The sequence below is a fragment of the Rattus rattus genome, chromosome 2, assembly GCF_011064425.1.
Source record: "Rattus rattus isolate New Zealand chromosome 2, Rrattus_CSIRO_v1, whole genome shotgun sequence".
NCBI classification, from domain to species: Eukaryota; Metazoa; Chordata; class Mammalia; order Rodentia; family Muridae; genus Rattus; species Rattus rattus.
The window spans coordinates 167949505-167972780 of NC_046155.1; the positions used below are offsets into that span (position 1 = coordinate 167949505).

General features: G+C 42.4%; 1 protein-coding gene across 2 annotated transcripts; it reads left to right on the forward strand.

Annotated features, from left to right (window-relative positions):
* The first annotated feature begins 1575 nt into the window (after positions 1 to 1575).
* On the forward strand, positions 1576 to 22843 carry LOC116892409 (zinc finger protein 60-like). Of its 2 annotated transcripts, XM_032894088.1 has the most exons (6): positions 1576 to 1731; positions 1895 to 2227; positions 7208 to 7260; positions 8266 to 8392; positions 10488 to 10586; positions 20451 to 22843. In XM_032894088.1, exons 3-6 carry the CDS (start codon positions 7228 to 7230, stop codon positions 22253 to 22255), a joined length of 2064 nt encoding a protein of 687 aa, XP_032749979.1. In that variant the 5' UTR covers positions 1576 to 1731; positions 1895 to 2227; positions 7208 to 7227; the 3' UTR covers positions 22256 to 22843. The 2 variants fall into 2 exon arrangements, with proteins under 2 accessions (XP_032749979.1, XP_032749980.1); XM_032894089.1 differs by lacking the exon at positions 1895 to 2227.
* The last annotated feature ends 433 nt before the right edge of the window (positions 22844 to 23276 follow it).

The following is a 23276-nucleotide window of genomic DNA, read 5'->3' on the forward strand; positions in this document are numbered from 1 at the left end:
TGGACTGTGATGGCTATTCCCAGTTGTCAACTTGTCTGTATCTAGAATGAACTGCAATACAGAAACGGCGAGCACACCTGTGGTCTGTATCTCAAGGCAGAAAAAGCACATGCCGTTGATCTGGATCTTTAGGCTGGAAGACTCATTCTTTGAACTTTATCAACGCATGCCTTTAATCCAGATCTTGAGGTATAATGGGGATGCTTATAAAAATCCACAATGAAACAAATTTAAGGAAAGCTTAGGGGGCTGGAGAGATGGCTCAATGGTTGAGAGCACTGACTGCTTTTCCAGAAGTCCTAAGTTCAAATCCCAGCAACCACATGGTGGCTCACAGCCATCTGTAATGAGATCTGATGCCCTCTTATGGTGTGTCTGTAGACAGCTGTGGTGTACTTATATATAATAAATAAATAAATCTTTAAAAACAGAGAAAAGCTTAGGTTCAGGGGTGACAGTACACGTCTTTAATCCCAGCACTTAGGAGACAGAGGCACACAAATCTCTGAGTTCAAGGCCAGCCTGGTCTACAGAGCACATTCCAGAACAGCCAAGCTGAGGCGGTGAAGGAAGCCATTGAAAACAGAAAGCTGATGAACATGTAATTGAACAAGGGGGTTATGTTCCAGCCCCAGCAAGCAGCAGAACTTGGCAGCTTTGGCCACGTGGTTCTGTCTTTATAATCAAAGATGGAATTTCCCTTCCTGACTAAGGGAAGCCTCTGATGCCATGAATCAGGGGGTTCCTACATGGAGATCCAGAAAGGCTGCTGTGTGAAGCAGCCAAGGATGCACCTTGTGCTAGTGGCTGGACCTGGTAATGTGTAAGACTCACCCAGGTGGTACTGGCTTTGATGACATAATCAGCTGTGCTCTGAAATTATTTACATAATTTCCAGTATATTTAATAGGATTGGTTTTATTACTAGGATTGTCTAGTCTTTTCACAATTACTTTCTATCACGTTTGGAAAAAGTTCTTTAAAAATATGAGAAACAACAAAAGTGGGTTTGAAAGTTCAATAGTGTCATGTTTCTATAAATGTGTTTATCCTACAAAAAAGAGGCCTATGCTCCCCCGCCCCCCTTAGGATACTTACATGTGCTAGTCATTCATCCTCTAAATGAGGTAAATGACTGCCTATTGGACACAGTTGTGGTGATACATACAGATGTAGTCGTCACTCAAATTTCCTTAAATAACAGGGACATTGAACCCTGGAAGGGTCCAGAACATCTGGCTCTCTGAAATACCCACGTTTAAAAACCAACCAATTCTTTAGTTCAGTCCCTACTGGACCACAGCGAGGTGGAATCCTCAGTGGGACTCAGGCAAAGCATCCATCCCGATCTGATCTTAACTTCCTACTCTGAATTTTAAAATTTCAGCTCCCCTGTCCACTCCACAGGACAGAGAATCAGTTATGCACAGAACCCGGACCTGCGTTTTGATCACAGGAGGGAGCCTCCCCTTTAAGCACGGGGAACTCCCCTTTAAGCACCCGGAGTTTCTCGCCCCCCACCGTGGGAACTCCCACAAGCCCCTGGGCCCAGTTCCCGGATGGGCTGGGCTAAGTTGCATGCTGGGATCTCTCTGAAACGCCGGGTTACTTGAAGGCTTCGCTAGCTCCAGAAACATCCAAGGGTCTTTGGCAACCCGGTGCCACCAATACGGAAGGTCTTATCTTTCTGGTTGAAAGAAGAAATTGCTGGTTGGCTTCGGTCTCCACAGAGTAAGGCAGGAGTCAGCGGGCTAGGAATGCTGTGGGCCCAGGTGTAGGGTGGCTGGGATGGTGAGAGGTGTGAGCGTGTGCGTCTCTTGGCGTGTACACACCTGGAGCTCTCTGCATCATCTGTGTCATTTTCTGTGCTTGTCATTTTCTCTCGCGGTCCCAGGGATGGAGCGGAGGACTAAGCATCACTAAGGAGAAGTCAGGTGACTAGTCTGAAGGGAAGCTTTCCCTGAGGTTCAGACTCGAGCTTGGGGGGAAGCACATGATGCCGGAACTACCTCCCAGGGTCGCCTAGGGGGGCAGCTGCTTGTTGAATTCCGTAAGCATCTCAGAGCCCTAGCCACGTGAGTGTTGTGGGAAGTGAAGGAAGAAGTGCTCAGTGAGGATGCTCTCGGATACAGTCTGGGATCTCATGCTCCTCCCCTAGTCGGGCATTATTCCAAAGGAGAGCTGGAGAAGAATGAAAGCATTATTGCTACACATCTAAGGCCCAAGGGTGAGTTTGGTGTTTCAGTTTTGGTCGTGAGGTTTTCGGTTTAGACTATGGAATTGTCGGTAAATGAAGGAGGAACGTGCAAATCGGTACCTTCAACACTGGGGCTCGTACGTTGTCCCTTCCCTTTCCACTTAATATTCATTATCGTTTCAATGAACCTTGTCGTCTTCTCTAGAACCACACCCTTTTCCTAACATGTTATTGATAGGGACTTCCAGAAATCAACGTTAGGTCTTTCAAACTCTGATTTTCTAAGCCGACTTCTGTTTGGATGGCGTCACAGAACAGATGTCGTTTGGTCTTTACAGGCCTGCCTTTCAAAACAGGGCCAGAATGTAGGCGATAGAGGATGTGTTCACTCGTGAGGGTTTCGGGAATGGGAAAGTGGTAGCACTAAATTTTGCATCTTTGAAGCCTAGTAATTTTCAGAGTGTGTGTGTGTGTGTGTGTGTGTGTGGCCAGATCAGGTGAGCAATGCTGTGGTTGGACGTGGTCATGTGGGTCTGTGGTATCCGGGTTGGAGTCTTGGTTCTGTCCCCTCTGGCTCTCTAGTTCTGTCATGGACCTTAGAATGCCTGTGGTGGAGCCTGTTAGTGCAGTGACACCGTACACTAAGGGCCTGGTGAGCTTTAGTTGTTGCTCTGTGAGGCCATTTTGGCTTCATTCTCCTCAGTTCTCTGCAGGACAAGGGAGTGTGGGGAATAAAGTGATTACTGGTTGGATATTTAAGAAAGGGACCCAAAAAGAAAAGCTAGGCTTTGTGGTGTACATTTTAATCTCAGCACTTGGGAAGTAGAAGCAGGAGGATTACTATGAGTTCAGGGTCAACTTGGTCCACATAACAAGGTCCAGGCTAGCTGGGCAGCACACTGAGACACTGTTTGTAAAACAAAAGAAAATGAATGTGCTAATGTAGAGCTTTTTAAAGAATTTTTCAGATGAAAAATTTTATATTATATATAGCATAGTATTTTGAAGTTTTCTATACCTTGGGATGTCCCACTTTTGCAGAGAATACGCTTACTGTCTACTCAATCATAGCCACTGTTTTACGTGATATGGCATGTGGACTTTTGTTGTATAGCTAAAATTTTGTAATGTTCAATCAGCATCTTCCAAACTCCCTTAAGGATCCATGTCTCCCACTGTCAGCCACGGTGCTGCACATCCAGCCTCAGCCACTCACACCCCAGGAACCAGCATCTTACTTGGTTCCAGGAGGTAACAGTGTCGCATTTTACACAAACAAGATTGTAGGTGTTTGGCTTTTGTCTTCAGGTTAACTGTTTCAATTTTAAATTTGTGTGTATGAGGTTATGTGTACATGAGCACAGGTCAGAGCCCAGAGGTGAGGATCTACTGGTGCAAAGTTTTCATTCACAGAAAGAAAAAAAAATTTTTTTAAAGTAAAGAATGTAGAGAAAGAACACATCGTGGAGGGAATATAAATTTAATACAGTCATTGTAGAAAACAATATGGCAGATTCTCAGTTACAGCTAGAACTGGTGATGCAGCAATCCCACTGTAAAGTCAGCACCTCCCAGAGACATTTGCACCCCTGCTTTCAATCCAGCATCGTCTGCGTAGCTGTGGTACGCAACCCTACCAAGAGATGAGCAGGCCAGCACGTGTGGATTGAGGTTCGCAGGTGCAGTGGAACGATGACAACCATTTGCTCCTCGCCCTGTGATTTCAGTGTCTCACTGAGAGGCTAATTTCTCGTGTCCTGTTAGTAGGCCATATTGATGTTCCATTTGGGGAAATAGCTTCTCGTGGGCTTGCTGTCTGTCTTTGTCTGCATTTAAAGTTGCTGTGCAGGACTTTAGATGTTGACGTCTTTGCATGTGCAGTTTGCAATTATTCTCTCTATTCTCTCAGCTGTCCCTCTACCTGATTGATTGTTTCCTCTGCAATGTGTGCTAGTTTGAATGTAATTAGCCCCCATCAGCCCACAGGGAGTGGCACTGTCGTTAGTAGCTTTGGCCTTGTTGGAATAGGTGTCACCTTTCTGGAGGAAGTGTGTCACTGTGGGAGTGCATTTTGAGGTCTCCTATGCTCAAGTTATGCCTTCTCCAGCACCAGGCCTGCCTGCACGCTGCCGTGCTTTCTGCATAGTGATACTGGACTAAACCTCTGAAACTGTAAGCCAGCTCCATTAAATGTTTTCCTTTATGAAAGTTGCTGTAGTCATGGTACCTCTTCACAGAGGTAGAGACCCTAACTAACACAGTGTGAAAAGTTTTCAGTTTGATATAAACCCCATGTGTCCATTTGTTACTTACGTTTTTAGAGTAATACCAAAAATATCCAGTGTCATGGAGACTTTATATTTTTCTAGTAGTTTCAGTTTGTAAATTTGAATCTGTTTTGAGCGGCCTTATGCCTGTTGGGCCTCTGAAGGTTCAATGTCATTACTGAATGTTAAAATTGAGTTCAACCAGCGCCACTGACTGCAGCACCACAGAGGCCAGGCTGGCCTGAGACTTGGAGCAAGCCTCCTGCCTCTACCTCCCCAGGGCTGGAATATAGACCTATGCTGTCACTTCCAGCAGAACCTCCTGTACTTTAACCTCTGGCCTTCAGTCACCAACTTTATGAAGCGTAAGCAGTTATAAACGTCATGAGCTATACTGACCTGTCACAGAAATGTAAAAGATAGGGGACTGTGGAGATGGCTCAGTGGGTGCAGGGCACGCAAGCATGGAGCTGTGCAGTGCCAGATGCTGCAGTGCATGTCTGCAGTCCCAGCCCTCCTATGGCAAGACGGGAGGAGGAGACGAGAGAATCCCTGGCAGGCTGGCTACCTGATGTACAGAGAAAGGATAACAGAAGAAGGAAAGTTTGTTTATGAATCTTATGGGGAGACAAAAAAGTATGATTTCATAAGGTTATCAGATGTTGTCTTAGGGTTTTACTGCTGTGAACAGATAACCACGACCAAGGCAATTCTTATAAAAACATTTAACTTGGGCTGGCTTACAGGTACAGAGATTCAGTCCAATATCAAGTTGGGGGCACGACAGAGTCCAGGCAGGCATGGTGTAGGCTGAGCTGAGGGTTCTACATCTTCATCTGAAGGCTGCTAGCAGAATTCTGACTTCCAGGCAGCTAGGATAAGGGTCTTACAGCCCATGCCCACAGTGATACACCTACTCCAACAGGACCACACCTTCTAATAGTGCGACTCCCTGGGCCGAGCATATACAAACCATCACAGATGTGTACTCGAGAGTTGGGCATGGAGGTCCATGGCTGTAATCTCAGCATGGGAGATGGAGGAAGGAGCTTTAGGAGTTCAGGGCTAGCCTGAGATATAGAAGAGGCTGTCTCACAAATACACAATCACAAAGTGTATTGAACCAAGGCTTAGACCTGTTGGCTAGAGTACTAGGTCGCCATTTGATGATGGCTGCTCTGTAGGGCAAAGTCTTAGGGAGATCTGAGGGTTGTGTGTGATATTATTTCTCTGCTAGTGAAATGAGCCAATTCAAGTCAGATTTTATCTATATGTATTTGTATTTCTTTATCAATATCTGTATTATATATATATATGTATGTGTGTATACACACACACACACACACACACACACACACACACACACACACAACTTTATTGGGAAGCTGCTCTCCAGTGAGATCACTGGCACCAAGGACCAGAGAAGTCACCTTGCTAAGGGAGAGGGGAGGGGGAAGAGAGGAAGGGAGAAAGAGTGGAGCAGAGAGAAGGAGAGAAGGAAACGAGCAGGAGAGACCAAAGTGTCTGGATTATATAGGGAAGACCCTGTGGGGGAAGGGCAGCCCAACCCCTGGCCTGGAAAGTTCAGGGTTGGGGGCAGGGTGTGCCAGGTAGGGTCTGAGGAATTCTGGAAGAGCCTGGAGGCCTCATCTGTTTTCATATGTAAAATACGCACCTCAGTCCCCTATCCCTAGGTCTGAAAAGAAACAGAGTGTGCTGCTCAGAGCTTGTGAGTCGAGGGTCAGTGCTGCTGAGTGTAGTACAGAGCACAAGACAGTTCTCACACAGCCCAAGACAGAACAATTGTGCTAACCATACTGAGGTTGAGAAATTCAGTTCTAGGATCAAAAAGTCCTAAGACACCAGAATTAAAATTATTTTGTGCAAAATCTCCCATAATATGGAAAGAGAGAAACAGATCATACTCACCTCCTGTGACAGCATGTTTTACAGCTAATTATCTTCATTAAGACTCATGGCTTACTTGATACATTGCACACTGTAATCGTGGATCAGAGTAGACACTGAGGTATAGTAGTAAGCAGTTAAACCGATTTGGTTCCTGGCAGGTTGCATGAGAGGCTCCAGCCCAAGAGCTCTCTGGATTCAAGAATGAAAGACACAGGCATGCATGCACACACGTGCACGCGTGCACACACACACACACACACACACACACACACACACACACACAGAGATGCACACACACATGCTCCCCTCTGGCCAACTAATTTTGATATGCCCTGACTAGCTCAACGATTGGGCATTTCTAAACCTCCTGCAGCTAGCACAAGTTTCCCTCCAGTATCCCAGTATTCTCAATGTATGTTTTATCTTTGCTGCCCTGTGACCTTCTGGGCAGCCCCTCCCCCCAATATGGCCGCTTTCCCTTACCTACATTGCTGGATGACTTTTCTCTGCAGTTCTTAAATCTGATCCTTCTCCCTCCAAGTCATGGCAACTCTCTGTCTCCTTTTCCCCTCTCAGGTCCTTTGCCTGAACAATCCAGAAGTCCCACCCCATCTCCCTGCCCAGCTCTGGGCCATACAGCCTGGTCTTTATTATCAGTCGAAGCCAGCTGGGTGCAACTGGGTACAGGTCTGGAAGCACTGTGAGCGGTGGGAGGGGAGAGAGTGAGTGGGGATGCTTGAGGAATAAATGTAGTTGTTGAGATCACAGTGACAGAAGTCAGCCTGGGAACATCAAGTCACAATCCAATGACAGGCTTTCTTTTTGTCCCCAGGGGAAGAAGCCTGAAGAAGAATGGCCAGCTCCAGTTCTCAACACACGGTCTGTGTAAGTTGGTGTTTTTCTCCTTGACACAGGGGGACTTTCAGCTTAGGTGACTCCTTCCCGTCTTTCCCTCTTGAAGCTTCCCAAGGATCTGGAGTCCCCCAGCCCAGTCTGCCCCTTTACAGTGAGGGTTGGCAGGTCTGAGCACTTCCTGTGGGTTCCTCTCCCCAGCTGGGACTGGGGTTGTCTTTGAGTGCATTCCTCCAGGGGTGCTCTCTGCTTGGTCTGTGCTCAGGGAGGACTGTCCCTGCAGTGAAGGTGTCAGTCCCACAGGGAAACAGGGGCTTTGGGGGCCTCAGAGCTTTGAGGTGATGGCCTCATTTGACTGCCCTGGGAAACCTGATTGACATCTGTGTGCTGTCAGGTTGATGACCCAGTGTGTGAGAGTGAGTGTCCCCTGTGTATTTGTGAGGAGGTGACTTGCTTTAGGAGAGAGTTCAGTGATCAGAGGAAAGGTCATCCAGGCTGTGACAGGAGGTGATTGCAGTCTCCAGAGTCAGGGAAGACCTGAGACACATTGTCACCTGGAAAGTAATTTGATTTTTTAATGGTACAGAAGGTTAAACCTAATATGCACGTTATGTGGACTCATATATTTGGTTGTGAGCCTAGCCTTTTAACAGCTGAGCCATCTCTCCAGCCCATGTGTACTCTTATGTAGTAAGTTCATGGACTCTTACATAGTGTATAAAGTCATTCTCATGACAACAAATCTCAATGACATCAGGTGATAGTAGAATAAACTCAAGGACCCACCGCATCCTTATGTCATTCACCCTGACTCCAGGTGACATTTCTCTTCTGTGGGGTAACCTGAAGGATATGGATGGAGTAGGAGGCACATTATTGGATATGTGGGGAGGGCACAGTCGTGGTTTATGGGGAGCTCGTGCAGTCAGGGGCCTTGAGCATTTCCTTATGGCTCCCTTCCCTCGCCTGAGTCCTTTCCCTTCTGTCTTTCCATCCTGAAAGCTTCCCCATTTCACTCTACTGTGTTTGCTCTTTCAGGGGTCAGTGACATTTAGGGACGTGGCTGTTGACTTCTCTCAGGAGGAGTGGGCCTGCCTGGATGCTACTCAGAAGGTCCTCTACAGGGACACGATGTTGGAGACCTACAGCCACCTCGTCACATTGGGTAAGGCTTGTGCCCCATGAATGATGATGTGTCCCATACACTGTGTGCTTTCCTCATTCTGATTAAAAGACAGCCCCATGTTCCCAGTGGTGGCTGAAGCTGGGATGGTGGCTGATTCCTGTCACTGCGTCACTGAGAAGACTGGGGCAGGAAGGTTGCTGGGAGGGCAACATCACCCTCAGACACAAACTGAGTTTCAGGGTAGAATAGTCTATAGGGTGAGGACAAACACATAAATAAATAAAGAGATAAAGCCATCAATAGAATCTTGGCCTAGAGAGATAGCTGGGTGGTTAAGAGAACCAGCTGTTCTTGCAGAGGATCCAGGTTCAACTCCCAGCAGCACAGAAGGCTCACAACTGTGTGGAACTCCAGTTCCAGGGCATCTAATATCTTCTTCTGGCCTCCATGGTCATACCCACATGTGGTGCTCAGACATACAAACATACATACATACATACATACATACATACATACATACATACATACATGGTGCTCATGCACACACACACACACACACACACACACACACACACACACACACAAAATAAAATCTAGTTAATAGAATTCAGAAGAGATAGCTTCTCTTCTTACCAAAGGAAGAATGTGACGTTTGTTGGGCTGGAACAGGAGCTTCTGGAAGCACAGGCTTGCCCACCTGTTAAGGTCCTCTCAGTGAGCTCCAGGTTCAGTGAGACCCTGTCTTGTCACAAAGTTAAAGTCTAGATCAATCAACAAAGATACGTAACATTTGTCTCTGCTCTATCCAGACATGCATTCATGCATGTGTGCATACCTACACACACACACACACACACACACACACACACACACACACACACATCTGAATGAAAGAGCCGTTGTGATTTACGTACTAATGAATCAATAGAGTTGACTCACGATAGAAGTGGTCACATCCTGTTTCCTTCAATGAACACTTCCTTTACCTGCTTCGTAGATTTGTCTCTTTCACTGAGCAAATGTGTAAGAATGAGGTGTGAATGTGAGGGAGGCAGCATAATGACCATGATGATAACACTTCCCATAGCTGGGGAGTAACTCAGTAGAGCAGCCCTTCCATAGCCTGTTCAAAGCCCTGGTCCATCCCCAGCGCTACTGAATAAATACATGGAAATGTAAAAACACAATGATTTTGTTTTGATATAGATCAGACACTTCAAATATTTGAAATAGTATTTAATCTTAATATTGGCCCTACCCAATAGATATCATAAACCTGTCCTAAGTAGTAGTAGTAGTACTCCTCCTCCTCCTCCTCCTCCTCCTTCTCCTCCTCCTTATTATTATTGTTGTTGTTAATAGGTATTATTAATTGCTTTTTTTGAGGCCAGGTCTCACATACTGCAGGCTGGCTTTGATCTTGCTAAGAAACTACACCCAGCCTTGAACTTCTCACCTGCCTGCTTCCACTCCTCAAGGGTTGTGACTGTGTATGCGCTGCCATGCCCGGTTTTAGATGGAAAATCAAGCATAGAATCCTACGGCCCTGCCTAAGTGAGTGGCATCAGTGGTGAGCTGCAGAGACGGGGTCTACACCACACAGAACAGCCTATGGGTTCACGTTCTCACTGCTCCATTACGCTTTCCTCTTAGTGACAAGTGCCTGTCGTTATTTAAAGGAGATTAAACCCTTTTCTGAAGCAGCTGGTTTCTTGCCCAGGTTGCTCTTTTCCTTCTCTGAAGTCTCTCCTCAGCATTACTTTGGCTTTTAGAATATTCTGATTTGGTTTCTTGAGATCTGGGTTTGTTATGAAGCCCAGTCTTGCCTGGCTTATTCCCCTACCTGCTGGGTTCACAGGCTTGATCCACCTACCATGCCAGGCTGTATATAGACTTTTATAATAATTAAGTCTGTATTTTAAAAATCTGCACAGGTAGAGCATGGTGGCACACACTTTCAGTCCCAGCATTTGGGAGACAGAGGCAGGCAGATCAAGTATGCTCAGGCCAGCCTTGCTTACTTAACAGGTTCTAGGACATCCTGGGATAATTAAATTGAGTCTCAAAAAAAAAAAAAAAAAAAAAAAAGTCTACACTATGTGTTTTTTTTTGTTTTTTGTTTTTTTTTTTTAAGTAGGAAGTTGCATTTCCAAGCCATATCTGATCACCTTACTAGAGCAGGAGAAAGAGCCCTGGATGGCTGTGAAGGAAGAAACAGACAGGCCGAGCCCAGGTGAGTAAGAGGCAGGTGAGCCTGCAGCCCTGCCAGGCACAGCTTGTGGTCAGAGAGATGCCGTGTGAGATCATCTCAAAGGATAGAGGGGCAGGAGCAGCCATGTAGTGGTTAAGAGTACCTCCTGCTCTTACAGAGTACCCGGGCTCGGCTCCCAGTACCCACTCGATTTCCACCACCCACATGCAGGTTTGCAACCTCCTATACTCTCATTCCAAAGAGCTGATGCTCTTTTTGGCTTCCTTGGACAGCGGACCTGGAAATGGTATGTGTGCACACACACACACACACACACACACACACACACACACACACATACACACGCTCATAGAAACATAAAATGGAGATGACTGAATCATTAAATGGTATGTTTACATACATACCTTCATAGAAACATACAGTGAAGATGACCGAATCATTAAAAACAGACAGAAACCAATGAAATAACAGCAACAATTAAAAAAGCAGAAGGAAAAGAAAGTGTTGTTACCTAAGTTAATCATTGACAGCGATTGACTTACGTCAGCCCCATGTTCAGACACGACTTCTCAAACTGTTTGATACTGAATGTGCCAGGCATCCCTCTGTAGGATACACTCTACAATCTTCCGTCAGCCGTAGTTGATGTAAACGATCACGTTACTCTGTTATTAATGTAAGACTTGATTCTAAGTGTGCCAGGCATCCGTCTGTAGGATACACTCTACCGTCTTCCATCAGCTGTAGTTAAGGTAAACAATCTTGTTACTCTCACACTAATGAAATGACCATCTCAAGATGATCATCACAAGTTTTCTTTATGAGTCTTTCCATGTTACATGATTTTTGGGGTTGATTTTAGCTTTTCGAACATTTCATTGTCAAACTTTTTGAATGTATCTATTAGATTTTCATAGTCTTTTCTCCCTTCCTTTTATTGAGAATAGGTTTATTTTCCTCACATAGTATATGCTGATTATGTCTTCCCCTCCCTCTACTCACCGTAGAATTCCCAGTTCCTCCCCATCTCTCCTCCCCTCTGCATCCACTTCCTTTCTGTCTCTCCTTTGAAAACAGACTTCTAAGGGATAATAATTACATAATAAAATAAGCTAAAACAAAAAATAACACATTGGAATTGGACAAAACAGACAAAAAGGAAATAGCCCAGGAAAAGGTGAAAGAAACTGACCCACTTGTTTACACCCTCATGAATCCCGAATCCCATATGAACACTGTCTTGGAAGCCATAATTCTCGCACAAAGGACCTGGTGCAGATTGGGTATCGCAGGCCATACCTGTGCATGCTGCTTCAGTCCCTGTATATCACATGTGCTTTGATGGTGTTTATTTAGAGGACCTTGTTTTCTTGGTGTCCTCCATCACTCTGGCTTTTACATTTCTTCCCTTGAGTGCTGAGGGAGGAGCTGATGGACACATCCCTTTTAGGGCTGAGTGTCCCAAGGTCTCTACTGTCTACATAATGTCTGCTGTGGACCTCCATGTTTGTTCCCAGCGGCTGTAGGAGGAAGCTTCTCTGATGATGGCTGAACATATAAACGGTTGAACTATAAGTGTACCAGAATGTCTTTAGGAGAGTTTTTTTTTAAAGATGTATTTATTTTATGTGTAAGAGTACACTGTAGCTATTTTCAGACACACCAGAAGAGCGCATCAGATCCCACTACAGATGGTTGTGAGCCACCATATGGGAATTGAATTCAGGACCTCTGGGAGAGCAGTCAGTGCTCTAACCGCTGAGCCATCTCTCCAGCCCCCTTTAGGAGACTTTTATTGCAACGTTTTTGTATTTGTTTTTGTGTTCTTAGAACAGTTTTAGAGCAGAATATTTGGCTTTACCCTAGGAGCCTGACTAGTTTCAGGTTCTTGGTGACTCAGCCTGTGTCAGGAATGGGTTGCATCTGATGGAGTGGGCTTAAGTCAGATCATGTATTAATTAGTTATTCCTGCCAGCTTGGCCAGCAGCCTGTGGCAGCAGCCTGGCCTGTTTGAAGGTTTGCTTAGGCCCCTTCAGCCCGCAATTAGATGTATGTAACCCAACTCTCGGACTATAAGGGGACAAGAGATGGTCAGGTGGGACTCTTGTCTGCCCTAGTATTTGGCTGTTTTATTTAGATAGCCCTCATATATGTGTATATTTTAGGAAGTTTCTACGTGTTAGATATCCATACTACTCCTCAAATGACCCTTAACTTTATCTATTTCTCCTCATATTTCCTCTCTTGTCCCCTTCTTTTCTCTCCCTTCCCAACTGATCCTTCCATTCTAGGCCCCACCCCCTCCATCCATAACTATTAGTTTTATTTGCCTTTTCAAATAAAGTCTGTGTTCCCCCAGTTCCTTACTCTATATCTAACCTCTGTAGTTCTATGAGTTATAGCTTGGTTATCATTAATTTAACAGCTAGTATTGTCATATAAGTGAATACATACCATTTTTGTGTTTTCTGGATCTCTGATACCCCACTCAGAATGATTTTTTTTCTAGTCTCATCCAATACTTACCTGAGCATTTTATATTTCATTTTCTCAACAGTCGAGTAATACTCCATTTTGTATTTTCATTATCCATACCTCTATTGATAGGCATCTAGGTTGTTTCCAATTTCTGAATATTGTGAGTAAAGCAGCAGTGAACATGGTTGAGCAAGTGTCTCTGTGCTGGGATGAAGCATCTGTTGGGTATGTGTCCAAGAGTGGTAGAGCTGGATCTTGAGGTATAGAAATTTTCATCTTTCTGAGGAATCACCACATGGATTTCCATAGTAACGGTACAGATTTACACACACAGCATCAGTGGATGAGAGTCCCTCTCCACCTGCCCGTCAGCGTGAGTGGTCATTTGTTCAGTGATCTTAGCCATTCTGATGGGTGTAGGATGAAAACTCAAAGCAGCTTTGATTTGCATTTTCCCCTGGTGGCTAAAGATTTCCTTAAGTATGCCTCAGCCATTTGAATTTCCTCTTTTGAGAGTCTGTTTAGGTCTGTACCCCATTTTTTAGTTGGCTGGTTTACTTGATACCTAGTTTCTTTAAGTTCTTTATACAATCTGGACATAGCTTTATATGGGATGTATAGTTGGTAAAATCTTTCCCCCTTCTGTAGCTTGCCACTGTGTCAGAATGACAATGCTCTTTACTGTGTAGAAGCTCTTCAGTTTTAGAAAGCCCTGTTTATTATTGTTGATCTCTGTGGCTGTGCTAATGATATTCTCTTCAGTCTTTTCCTGTGCTGGTAAGTTCAAGTCTATTTCACATTTTTCTTCTAATAGGCTCAGTGTACCTGGTTTCATGTTGAAATCTTTGATCCATTTGGAGTAGAGTTTTGTACAGGGTGATAATTATGGATCTATTTGCATTCTTAAATATGCAGCTGTACTTTTTGACTGGCCCCAGTTTTTCAAGATGCTGTCTTTTTTCCAATGTATATTTTTGGCTTCTTTAATCAACAATCTGGTATCCATAAGTATGTAGATTTATGTCTGGGTCTTCAATTAATTTCCCTTGAACAACATGTCTGTTTTTGTGCCAATCCCATGCTTTCGAAAGTATCTTTTTTTTGCCAGATATAATTGTCATCTAAGAGGCTTACTGCTAAATAAACTTAAGCTTTTTAACTCTTTCTAAACTCTGGGTGGCTGGCTCAACTCCGCTGTTCTGGCTCAGCTTCTCCCTAAGCTGACTGAATCTGGCTTCTCTTGGCTTCTCACTGAATTGCTGTGCTTGGCTTCATAGTAATTTTTGAAATCTGTTCTAATCTTCTGGCTCCTTCTCATTCTCTGTCTCATTCTGTCTTCATTTGTATCTAGCTTATTCTCTCTCTGGACCCTGTCTCTGTACAGATGTCTAAGTTAAAACTACCCTCTGAACTCCATAAACAGAACTGCCACTAACTCAACTCTACTGTATTAATTCTCAACTAAGTCTCTCCTTGCACTGCTCTTAAATAGCTTCTGTTTCCTGTGCTGTTCTCCCAAGAGATGGCCATATCCTATCTGTGACTCATTCTGTCAAATCTGTCTCTGAGTCATCACTTTGACTGCCCCTCAATTAGATATCACTTCCAGACATGGCTCTTTCCTTCTACTAACTTTACCATTAGTGTTATTCAGCAGGTTAAAGCTATGTGCCAAGGGCATACCTATATTTCAGCCAGAGGTGCTGAGGTCCAGCCTCAGCTTGGAGAGGGAGTCCTGAAGCAGGGGCGTTAGGGAGTGGTAGAACAACTGGAAGGGTGCCAGCTGACAGTTCTGTATCTGCCTGAGATAGGCCCCTAGATAGCTCTCTACTCAAGACAGCTCTTTGCTTGAGGCAGCTCTGTTGCTCAAGACAGCTCTTGGGTTTTCTGATCAAAGTCAGACTACCTGCTAGAAAAAATTCTAATAGAGCTATACTAACTCTCTAGGTAGCGCTCTACGTTGCTCAGCTCTTGCAGACCAAAGTCCAGTCTTTTACTTGCATAGCAATTCAATAGTTTACCCCAGGTTCCCTTTTGATTATCCCATGAATCAGCATTTTGTGACTTTAGCCCCTTGATTCTTAGAAAAAGACAAGTACATGTTTTTAACATAGCAAATGAACCCAGAGGTGTGCCTGCCTTTGTAAACACAAACAATAAGCTTAGCTGGGTGGGATTCCACCCTAAGATCAGCACTCACTCTTAATTACTTGAACCATGAGCCTTGTTTTTTAACTATTCCTTTCTCTTTATGGACTCATTAGTGTAGCTGCCTCTGTTCTTTCAGATCTGTGAAGTCCCTCATACAATTCATATTGCATTCTTATATTTTGCATTCTTATATTTATAGTTGAGAAATCCTGTTTATATATTCTTGAACTCATGTTGTCAAAGGTCTTTTTCACAACCTTAAGGGCTGTCTTGAAGGTCACAGCATTTACCATTTTGCTGAAGAACATAGACACATTGTTACTTTTCCAAATTGTGCTGTTTCCAATTATCATGGCATCATTAACCTTGGCAGGGAGAACAGTTTCCGAATGAGGAACATGAAGTGAAGTATATACATTTTAATATAAACAAACCTTAAGCTTACTGTAACCACAGGCCCACACCCTGCTGGCTCTGCTCCAGAGGCGGCCATGCTAGACTTGACACAAAGTTAAGTTAGTGGGATGGCTGTATTCCTGCCAGAGGGATTAAAGATGTGTCATTCCAGCTGGATCACACAGACCTAGAAAGTTTTGTGATGTGATCCTTTGCCAGGGCAGCCATGTTGCTGGATGACAATTTCTCTACACAAACTGTTTTTATACTCTGTAGTACAGCTTGAGATTGGAGTTGGTGTAACCTATAGTTCTTTTCCTTTTAAATGTTGCTTTTAATGTCTCCTTTTCTTACAAACAGTAACCAGTTCTCTTAACTCCCTCCCCTCCGTCCTCCCAGTTTCCAACCCAGCTCCTTCAAAGGTTTCTCCCAGCCGTTCCTCCCTCAGTTCCGTACAGTGTGCTTCGACAGTCTCTTCTCACAGTTTCCCCAGTACTAGCAGTTCTGAACTGTAACAGCTGTGCCAGCCTCTCTGCTCAGCTCGCTTCTCCTGACTCAGCCATCACCAGCTGTCTTCTCTCCTCACTCTGCTGGTTCAGTTCACTTTCAACTGTCTCCTAAGGATATCTTCTCTGGCTCAGCTCAGGTCCTCCTGGCTCAGCAGTCTCCTATTTACTCTGCTCAGTCTCTTTTCTGCACCAACTCATCTCTCTGACCCCACATCTTCTGCCATCTGCATCTTACCTACCCCACCACAGCCTCTGCTTTATACTCGTCTGTCAACAGAGGTCCAAGAGCAAATGATACTGAAGCTCATAGGGTCTCACAGTTCCCTTGAAGACTAGTTGGCTAGCAACTATGGATCCTTTAAAGGGCCAGGCCCACACAATACATCACACTACAGGATGGCGATATACCTCCCACAGTTCTTTTATTACTGAACATTTTTTTTTTTTTTTTTGGTTCTTTTTTTCGGAGCTGGGGACCGAACCCAGGGCCTTGCGCTTCCTAAGCAAGCGCTCTACCACTGAGCTAAATCCCCAACTACTGAACAATTTTTAAACTATCCTGGGTTTTTTTTTTTTAATTTTGTATTCCATATAAAATGAAAGTTGGCCTTTCAAGATCTGTGAAGTAGGGGTTGGGGATTTAGCTCAGTGGTAGAGCGCTTGCCTAGGAAGCACAAGGCCCTGGGTTCGGTCCCCAGCTCCGAAAAAAAGAACCAAAAAAAAAAAAAAATCTGTGAAGTATTAATTGTGTTGTTATTTTGACAATGATTTCATTGAATGTGTAGAGTACTTGTGGTATGAGGGTTATATTTACTATATGAATCCTACCCATCCAAGTGCATGGGAGAGCTTTCCATCTTCTGATATCTTCTTCACTTTCTTTCTTCAGTATCTTACTGTTTTTACCGTACAAGCCCCATGATATTGTATATTAATTAAGGCTGTTGTGAAAGGTGTTGTTTCCCTGATTTCTTTCTCTATCTCAGTCCATTTGTCTTTTGTACTTAGGGTTACCAATGTTGTGAGTTAATTTTGCATTGAGCTTCTTTGCTGAATGTGTTTATCAGCTGTAATGGTTCCCCATTGGAGTCTTCAGAGTCACTTATGTATGCTGTCACATCATCTGCACACCAACATACTTTGACCTTTGATAATGAGTTGTTTAGTTTTTATGAGTTTGTAAGCTTTTTGTTTAATCCATAATGGCTAGATAGAATACAAGGTGTTAATTTAAATTTTCTGTGTCTTTTGAGACATCCTTTTTGTGGAAGTATGTGGTTAATTTTGGGAGAAAGATGGACGGGGTCTGAGAAGATATATTCTTTTGTGTTTGGGTGATATGTTCTGTAAATATCTGTTGGGTCATTTGGTTTATTATGTCAGTTAGTGCCAGCATTTCTCTGTTGAGTTTGTCCGGTTGACCTGTCTATTGGTGAGAGTGGGGTATTATAGTCTCCTGTTATTATTAATGCTATTATTATTATTATTAGCATATGTGATTTAAGCAGAAATAATGTTTCTTTTACAAACTTGAATGATTTCTGTTCAGTGCATATATGTTGGCATTTTGTTTGTTGTTTGTTGTTTTGTTTTGTTTTTGATGATCATGTATTATCCTTCTTTTTCACTTCTAGTTAGTTTTGGTTTGAACTCTATTTTGTCACATATTAAAATGGATACACCAGCTTGCTCAAGCAATTCTATTTGTTTGGAAATGGAATATTTTTTCCTCATTTCTTTACCCTGAGGTGTGACGTCTATTCTTGGTGTTAATGTATTTTTCTTGGATAGAGCAGAAGTTTTCTGAATCCATTCTGTTGGTCTGAGTTCTTTTACTGGGGAATAGAGCCCACTGATGTTGAGAGATATCAATGAGCAGTGTTTCTTGATTTCTCTTACTTTGTTGTACGGGTGTGTGTGTTTCTCATTTTTTCATTTGCTAGTCTGGGATTATTTATCACTTGTGTTTTCCTGCTAGAGCAATGGTTCAAACTTGTGACCCCTTTTCACAGGGGGTTGCCTAGGACAATCAGAAATATCAGATATTTACATTATGATTCATAACAGCAACAAAATTGTTATGAAATAACAAAAAATTTTTATGGTGGTAGTTACCACAACATGAGAAACTGTATTAAAGGGTCACAACATTAAGAAGGTTGAGAACCACTGTTCTAGAACCTTTTATAGGGTAGATTTGTTCGTAGATACTGCTTACATTTGATTTCTATCATGAAATGTCTCTTACCTATCTATAGTGTTAGAAATTTTTCCTGGGTATACTAGTCTGGGCTGGTGTCTGTGGTCTCTTAGAGTCGTACATCTGTGTAGTCTATTCTGGTTGCTAAACTCTTGATTAGGAAGCCATGTGTTAGTCTAATAACTCTGCCTTTTTATGCTTCTTGGTCTTTCCCCCTTATACCTTTTAATATTCTTTCTTTGTCTTATATGTTTAGTGTTTTGATGTGTTTTATTATGTGCTGAGAGAACTTTCTTTTCTGGTCCAGTGTAATTGGTGTTTTGATTGCTTCCTGTACCTTGATAAGCATCTCATTCTTTAAATTGGGATAATTTTCTTTTTATCATTTTGTTGGAAATATTTCTTTGCCTTTGACCTAGGTCCCTCCTCCTTTCTCTGTTCTTATTCTTAGATATGGTCTTTTCTTGGTGTCCCTGATTTCCTAGATGATTCATAAGGAACATTTTTAGCTTTACCATTTTCTTTGACAAAGATATCCATTTTTACTATTCTGTCTTCAATTTCTGCTATTCTGTCTTCCATTTCTTGAATTCTGTTTGTGAGATTTTCCTCTGAGTGTTCTTTAGTCCCTAACCTTTTAACTTCTAGATGTCCCTCAGTTTGGGTTTTCTTTATTGATTCTATTTGTACTTTCAGGTCTTGACCTATTTAATTAATTGATTTCCACTTATGAATTGTGTTTTCATAGATTTATTTAAAAGGATTTCTTCATTTTCTCTTTAATGGCCTCTATCATATTCATAAAGGCTATTGTAATGCTTGTTATTGTACTTTAGCCATGTTGCAATACTCAAGTCCTGCTGTAGTAGGGGTTCTAGGCTCTAGTGTACATGTACTGCCCTGACTGGATTGTATTTTTGTATAACATGGCATATAGACATTTGGATTTGGGAAAATTGTAATTCTAGGTGCTGATATCAGGTCTTGTCTTTGTTGGGTGTTCTTTGCTTTCTGTTGCTTTCTTTGGTTCTTAGGAAAGTGTGTTGCCTGGTAGGAAGTTCTTCTGGGGTCCTGATAGGTGTTGCCATTAGGGGTTCTAGGTTAAATGTGTTTCTAGGTATTGAGAGCTGACATTTAGGAGTGTTGTAGGATCCCCATAGGAGGGAGGAAAGCAGGTGTTCCACTAGATCTTTGGAATGGGGTCTAAGGGTGAGGAGAGGCTATAGCAGGTAGTCCACTACAGAGCTAAGGATGAGACTGGGAATTGGAGTTGGAGGAATTGAGGAGAAAGTAAAGATCTGCTGTTAGCCTACCTGTTTCCCTGACCAGAGTGACCTTCAGATTTCCAGGGAATACCTGTTGGAATTGTGCATTGGGATCAAGCAGTGAGTGGGTAAAAGTAAGTTTGGAAGTGCAGATCTGCATGATGGGGACAGGAAGGCTGCAGCAGGTGGTCTGGTACAGATTGAGGGATGAGATTAGGTGATTGAAATTGGAGGAGAAGAGGGATAGGTAAGGATCTGAAAAACTATATCAATGCAAGGAATGTGGGAATGTCTACAGTTTCCCTAGCCAGAGAGCCTTACTCTTTTAAAAAATTCCAATGAGTTTTTTATTCCTGCTTTCTTTCTGTTTTCTTTTTAGCTTTTTCTTATTTTTCTTAGAAAGAGTTTCAGTATATCGTTCAAGCTGGTGTGGAACTCATGACCCTGGTAACCCTGGTTCCTTGTTGCTGGTATTATTACCATTTGTATTACCAGCACCACAGATTTTTACCTCCACCCTTTTTTGAGGTTTTCAGGTCCCTGACAGTTTTCTTAATGTTTAACAGATATTTTGTATTTGTGCAATGTTATTTAACTGGTTCAAAAACTTCACCAAAAAGTGTGTATTATGCAAAAAAAAAAAAACCCAACCCCATAAGATTATTTGAGTATAATTAGTTATAGTCCTGTTAAGCAGACATGCCTTCCCATTTCTAAGTGATCTACCTATAAAGATACTTTCTTAAATAAAGTTTGTTGTTGCTGCTCTCCGAACTCCAGTTTAGTTTCTCAGAAAATGCTGTAGAGTCAGACCATTCATTTAATGGATTGTAAATGTGTTAGCAGAAAAATAAAATATTCTTGTTTTCTACTTTTTTTTCTCCAGATTTGGAGTCAGAATATGAAACTCAAGAACTATTTCCAGATAACCACATATATACTATAAATTTATTATCCAAACAGACCATAAGGCATATAAGTGAAACTTTTGAACTTAAGGGCTCCAGTTTTAGTAATGGCCACAACTATAGTACATTCAGAGGACTACAGGATTGTCAAGAAGGAGATGTTGATCAAAAGAATACTAACAAGGAAAAAGTACCCACTTACACCTGCCACACTCTAACTCACAGTTTAGAAAAACTATATGAATGTAAGGAGTATGGGAAGTACTTTGGTTGTAGTTCAACTCTTACTCAGTATCAGAGTAGTCATTCTGTAGAAAAACCCTATGAATGTAAGGATTGTGGGAAGGCCTTCAAAATACAACAGCATCTTACAAGACATCTGAACGCTCACAGTGATGAGAGACCTTTTGAATGTAGTGAATGTGGTAAGTCTTTCAAGCATGACTCCAGCCTTGTTCAACATAAGTTTCTTCATGCTGGTGTGAAACCATTTGAATGTAATGAGTGTGGGAAAGCCTTTAATCGTCGCTCAAACTTCATGCGTCATCAGAAAATTCATTCTGGTAAGAAACCCTTTCACTATGAAGAGTATGGAAATGCCTTGAATGTTCTAGCAGAGCTCATCACTCAGCCCCGGAACATTCATACTGGAAAGAAATCATTTGAATGTAAACAGTGTGGAAAGATATTCAATAGTGGCTCCTACCTTATGCAGCACCAGAATATTCACACCAGTGAGAAAGCCTTTGGGTGTAATGTATGTGGGAAAGCTTTTAGGCTTCAAGCATATCTTTCTGAGCATCAGAAAACTCACACTGATGAGAAGCCTTTCCAGTGTAAGTTGTGTGGGTCAGTCTTCAGACGTAAGTACCATCTTACTGAACATCAGAGAATCCATACTGATGTGAAACTATATCAGTGTGAGGAATGCGGAAAATTCTTTCGTCGACGCTCAAATTTTATTGAGCATCAGAGTATTCACAGTAATGTGAAACCTTATAAATGTAAGCTGTGTGGATTAGACTTCAGACTTCAGTCCCTACTTAATCAACATCAGAGAATTCATACTGATGAAAAACCATACCAGTGCAAGGAATGTGGGAAATTCTTCCGTCGAAGGTCAAATTATACCGAGCATCAGAGTATTCACACTAATGTGAAACCTTACAAGTGTAATCTGTGTGGGTCAGCCTTCAGACTTCAGAGCCTACTTACTCAACATCAGAGAATTCATACTGGTGAAAAACCATATGAATGCAAGGAATGTGGGAAATTCTTTCGTAGAAGTTCAAATTTTATTGAGCATCGGAGTATTCACAGTAATGTGAAACCTTTCAAGTGTAAGCTGTGTGGGTCAGACTTCAGACTTCAGTCCCTGCTTAATCAACATCAGAGAATCCATACTGGTGAAAAACCATATCAGTGCAAGGAATGTGGGAAATTGTTTCGTCGAAGGTCAAATTATACTGAGCATCAGAGTATTCACAGTAATGTGAAACCTTTCATGTGTAAGCTGTGTGGGTCAGCTTTCAGACTTCAGTCCCTACTTACTCAACATCAGAGAATTCATACTGGTGAAAAACCATATCAGTGCAAGGAATGTGGGAAATTCTTTCGGAGAAGTTCAAATTTTACTGAGCATCAGAGTGTTCACACTGGAAAGAAACCCTTTGACTGTAAGAAATGTGGAAAAGCCTTTAGACTTAATATACATCTTATTCGCCACCAGAGATTTCATAATGGTGAAAATGCAAAGAGTGTAGAGAGGCCTTTTGTCTTATGAGCCATAAAACAAATTTATTCAGGTTAAAAACAATTTGAATGCAAGGAATGTTGGAAGTCCTTTAAATGTGTCTCCACTCTTATTTGACATAGGGTTATTCATGCTGCTGTGAAACCATATGAATGTAATGAGTGTGGGAAAGGCTTTGATTGTTCAAAGCTCATGCAACATCAGAAAATTGATTCTGATGAGAAACCGATTCAGTGTAAGGAATGTGGAAAGGCCTTCACTGTTCTGGCTCAGCTTACTAAGTACCAGAGCATTCGTGCTGGAAAGAAGTCCTTTGAATGTGAGTGAACAGTGCTGGTCAGCTTTCAGACTTGGTACCAACTTATTCAACATCAGAAAATCCATACTGATGTGAAACCCTATCAGTGCAAGGAATGTGGAAAAGGCTTTGTTCATGGTCCAAGACTTAGAATTTATGAGAGAACCCACAATTGTGATTCATACTGGTGAGAAACCTAACCAATGTGAAGAATGTATAAAGGTCTTTAGTCAAAAATCAAGCTAGTTGGGCTCTACATTTCATATTAGTAGAAGCCTTATGAATATAAAGAATGTGAAAAGGCCATTAACAATAATTCTAAGCTAAGGCCCTGGGTTCCTGTAATAATTCTAAGCTACCTGTATATTAGAAACCCTATGAATGTAAGAAGCATGGGAAAACATTTAGAATTAGGTCATACTTCAATGCATATTGGAAAATTCATACCATTGTAAAATCCTTTCACTGTAAAAAATGTGGAAATATCTTCAATTGGGGATCAGGCCTTCCTCAACATAAAAGAATCCATGGAATATAAGGAATGGAGGAACATATAGAAATAGCAAAGCTCTTAAAACTCCAGAGAGTACAGATAGATCTGAAACCTTATAAATGCAAAGACTGTGGGAAAGCCTTAAATGGTAAGCTTACACAGTATCAGAAAATCTATGATCATAGGAGTCCTGAGCATGTAAGGAATGTGGACACGCCTTTGGAAATTTTACTGAGGATCAGAACACTCATATTGTTAAG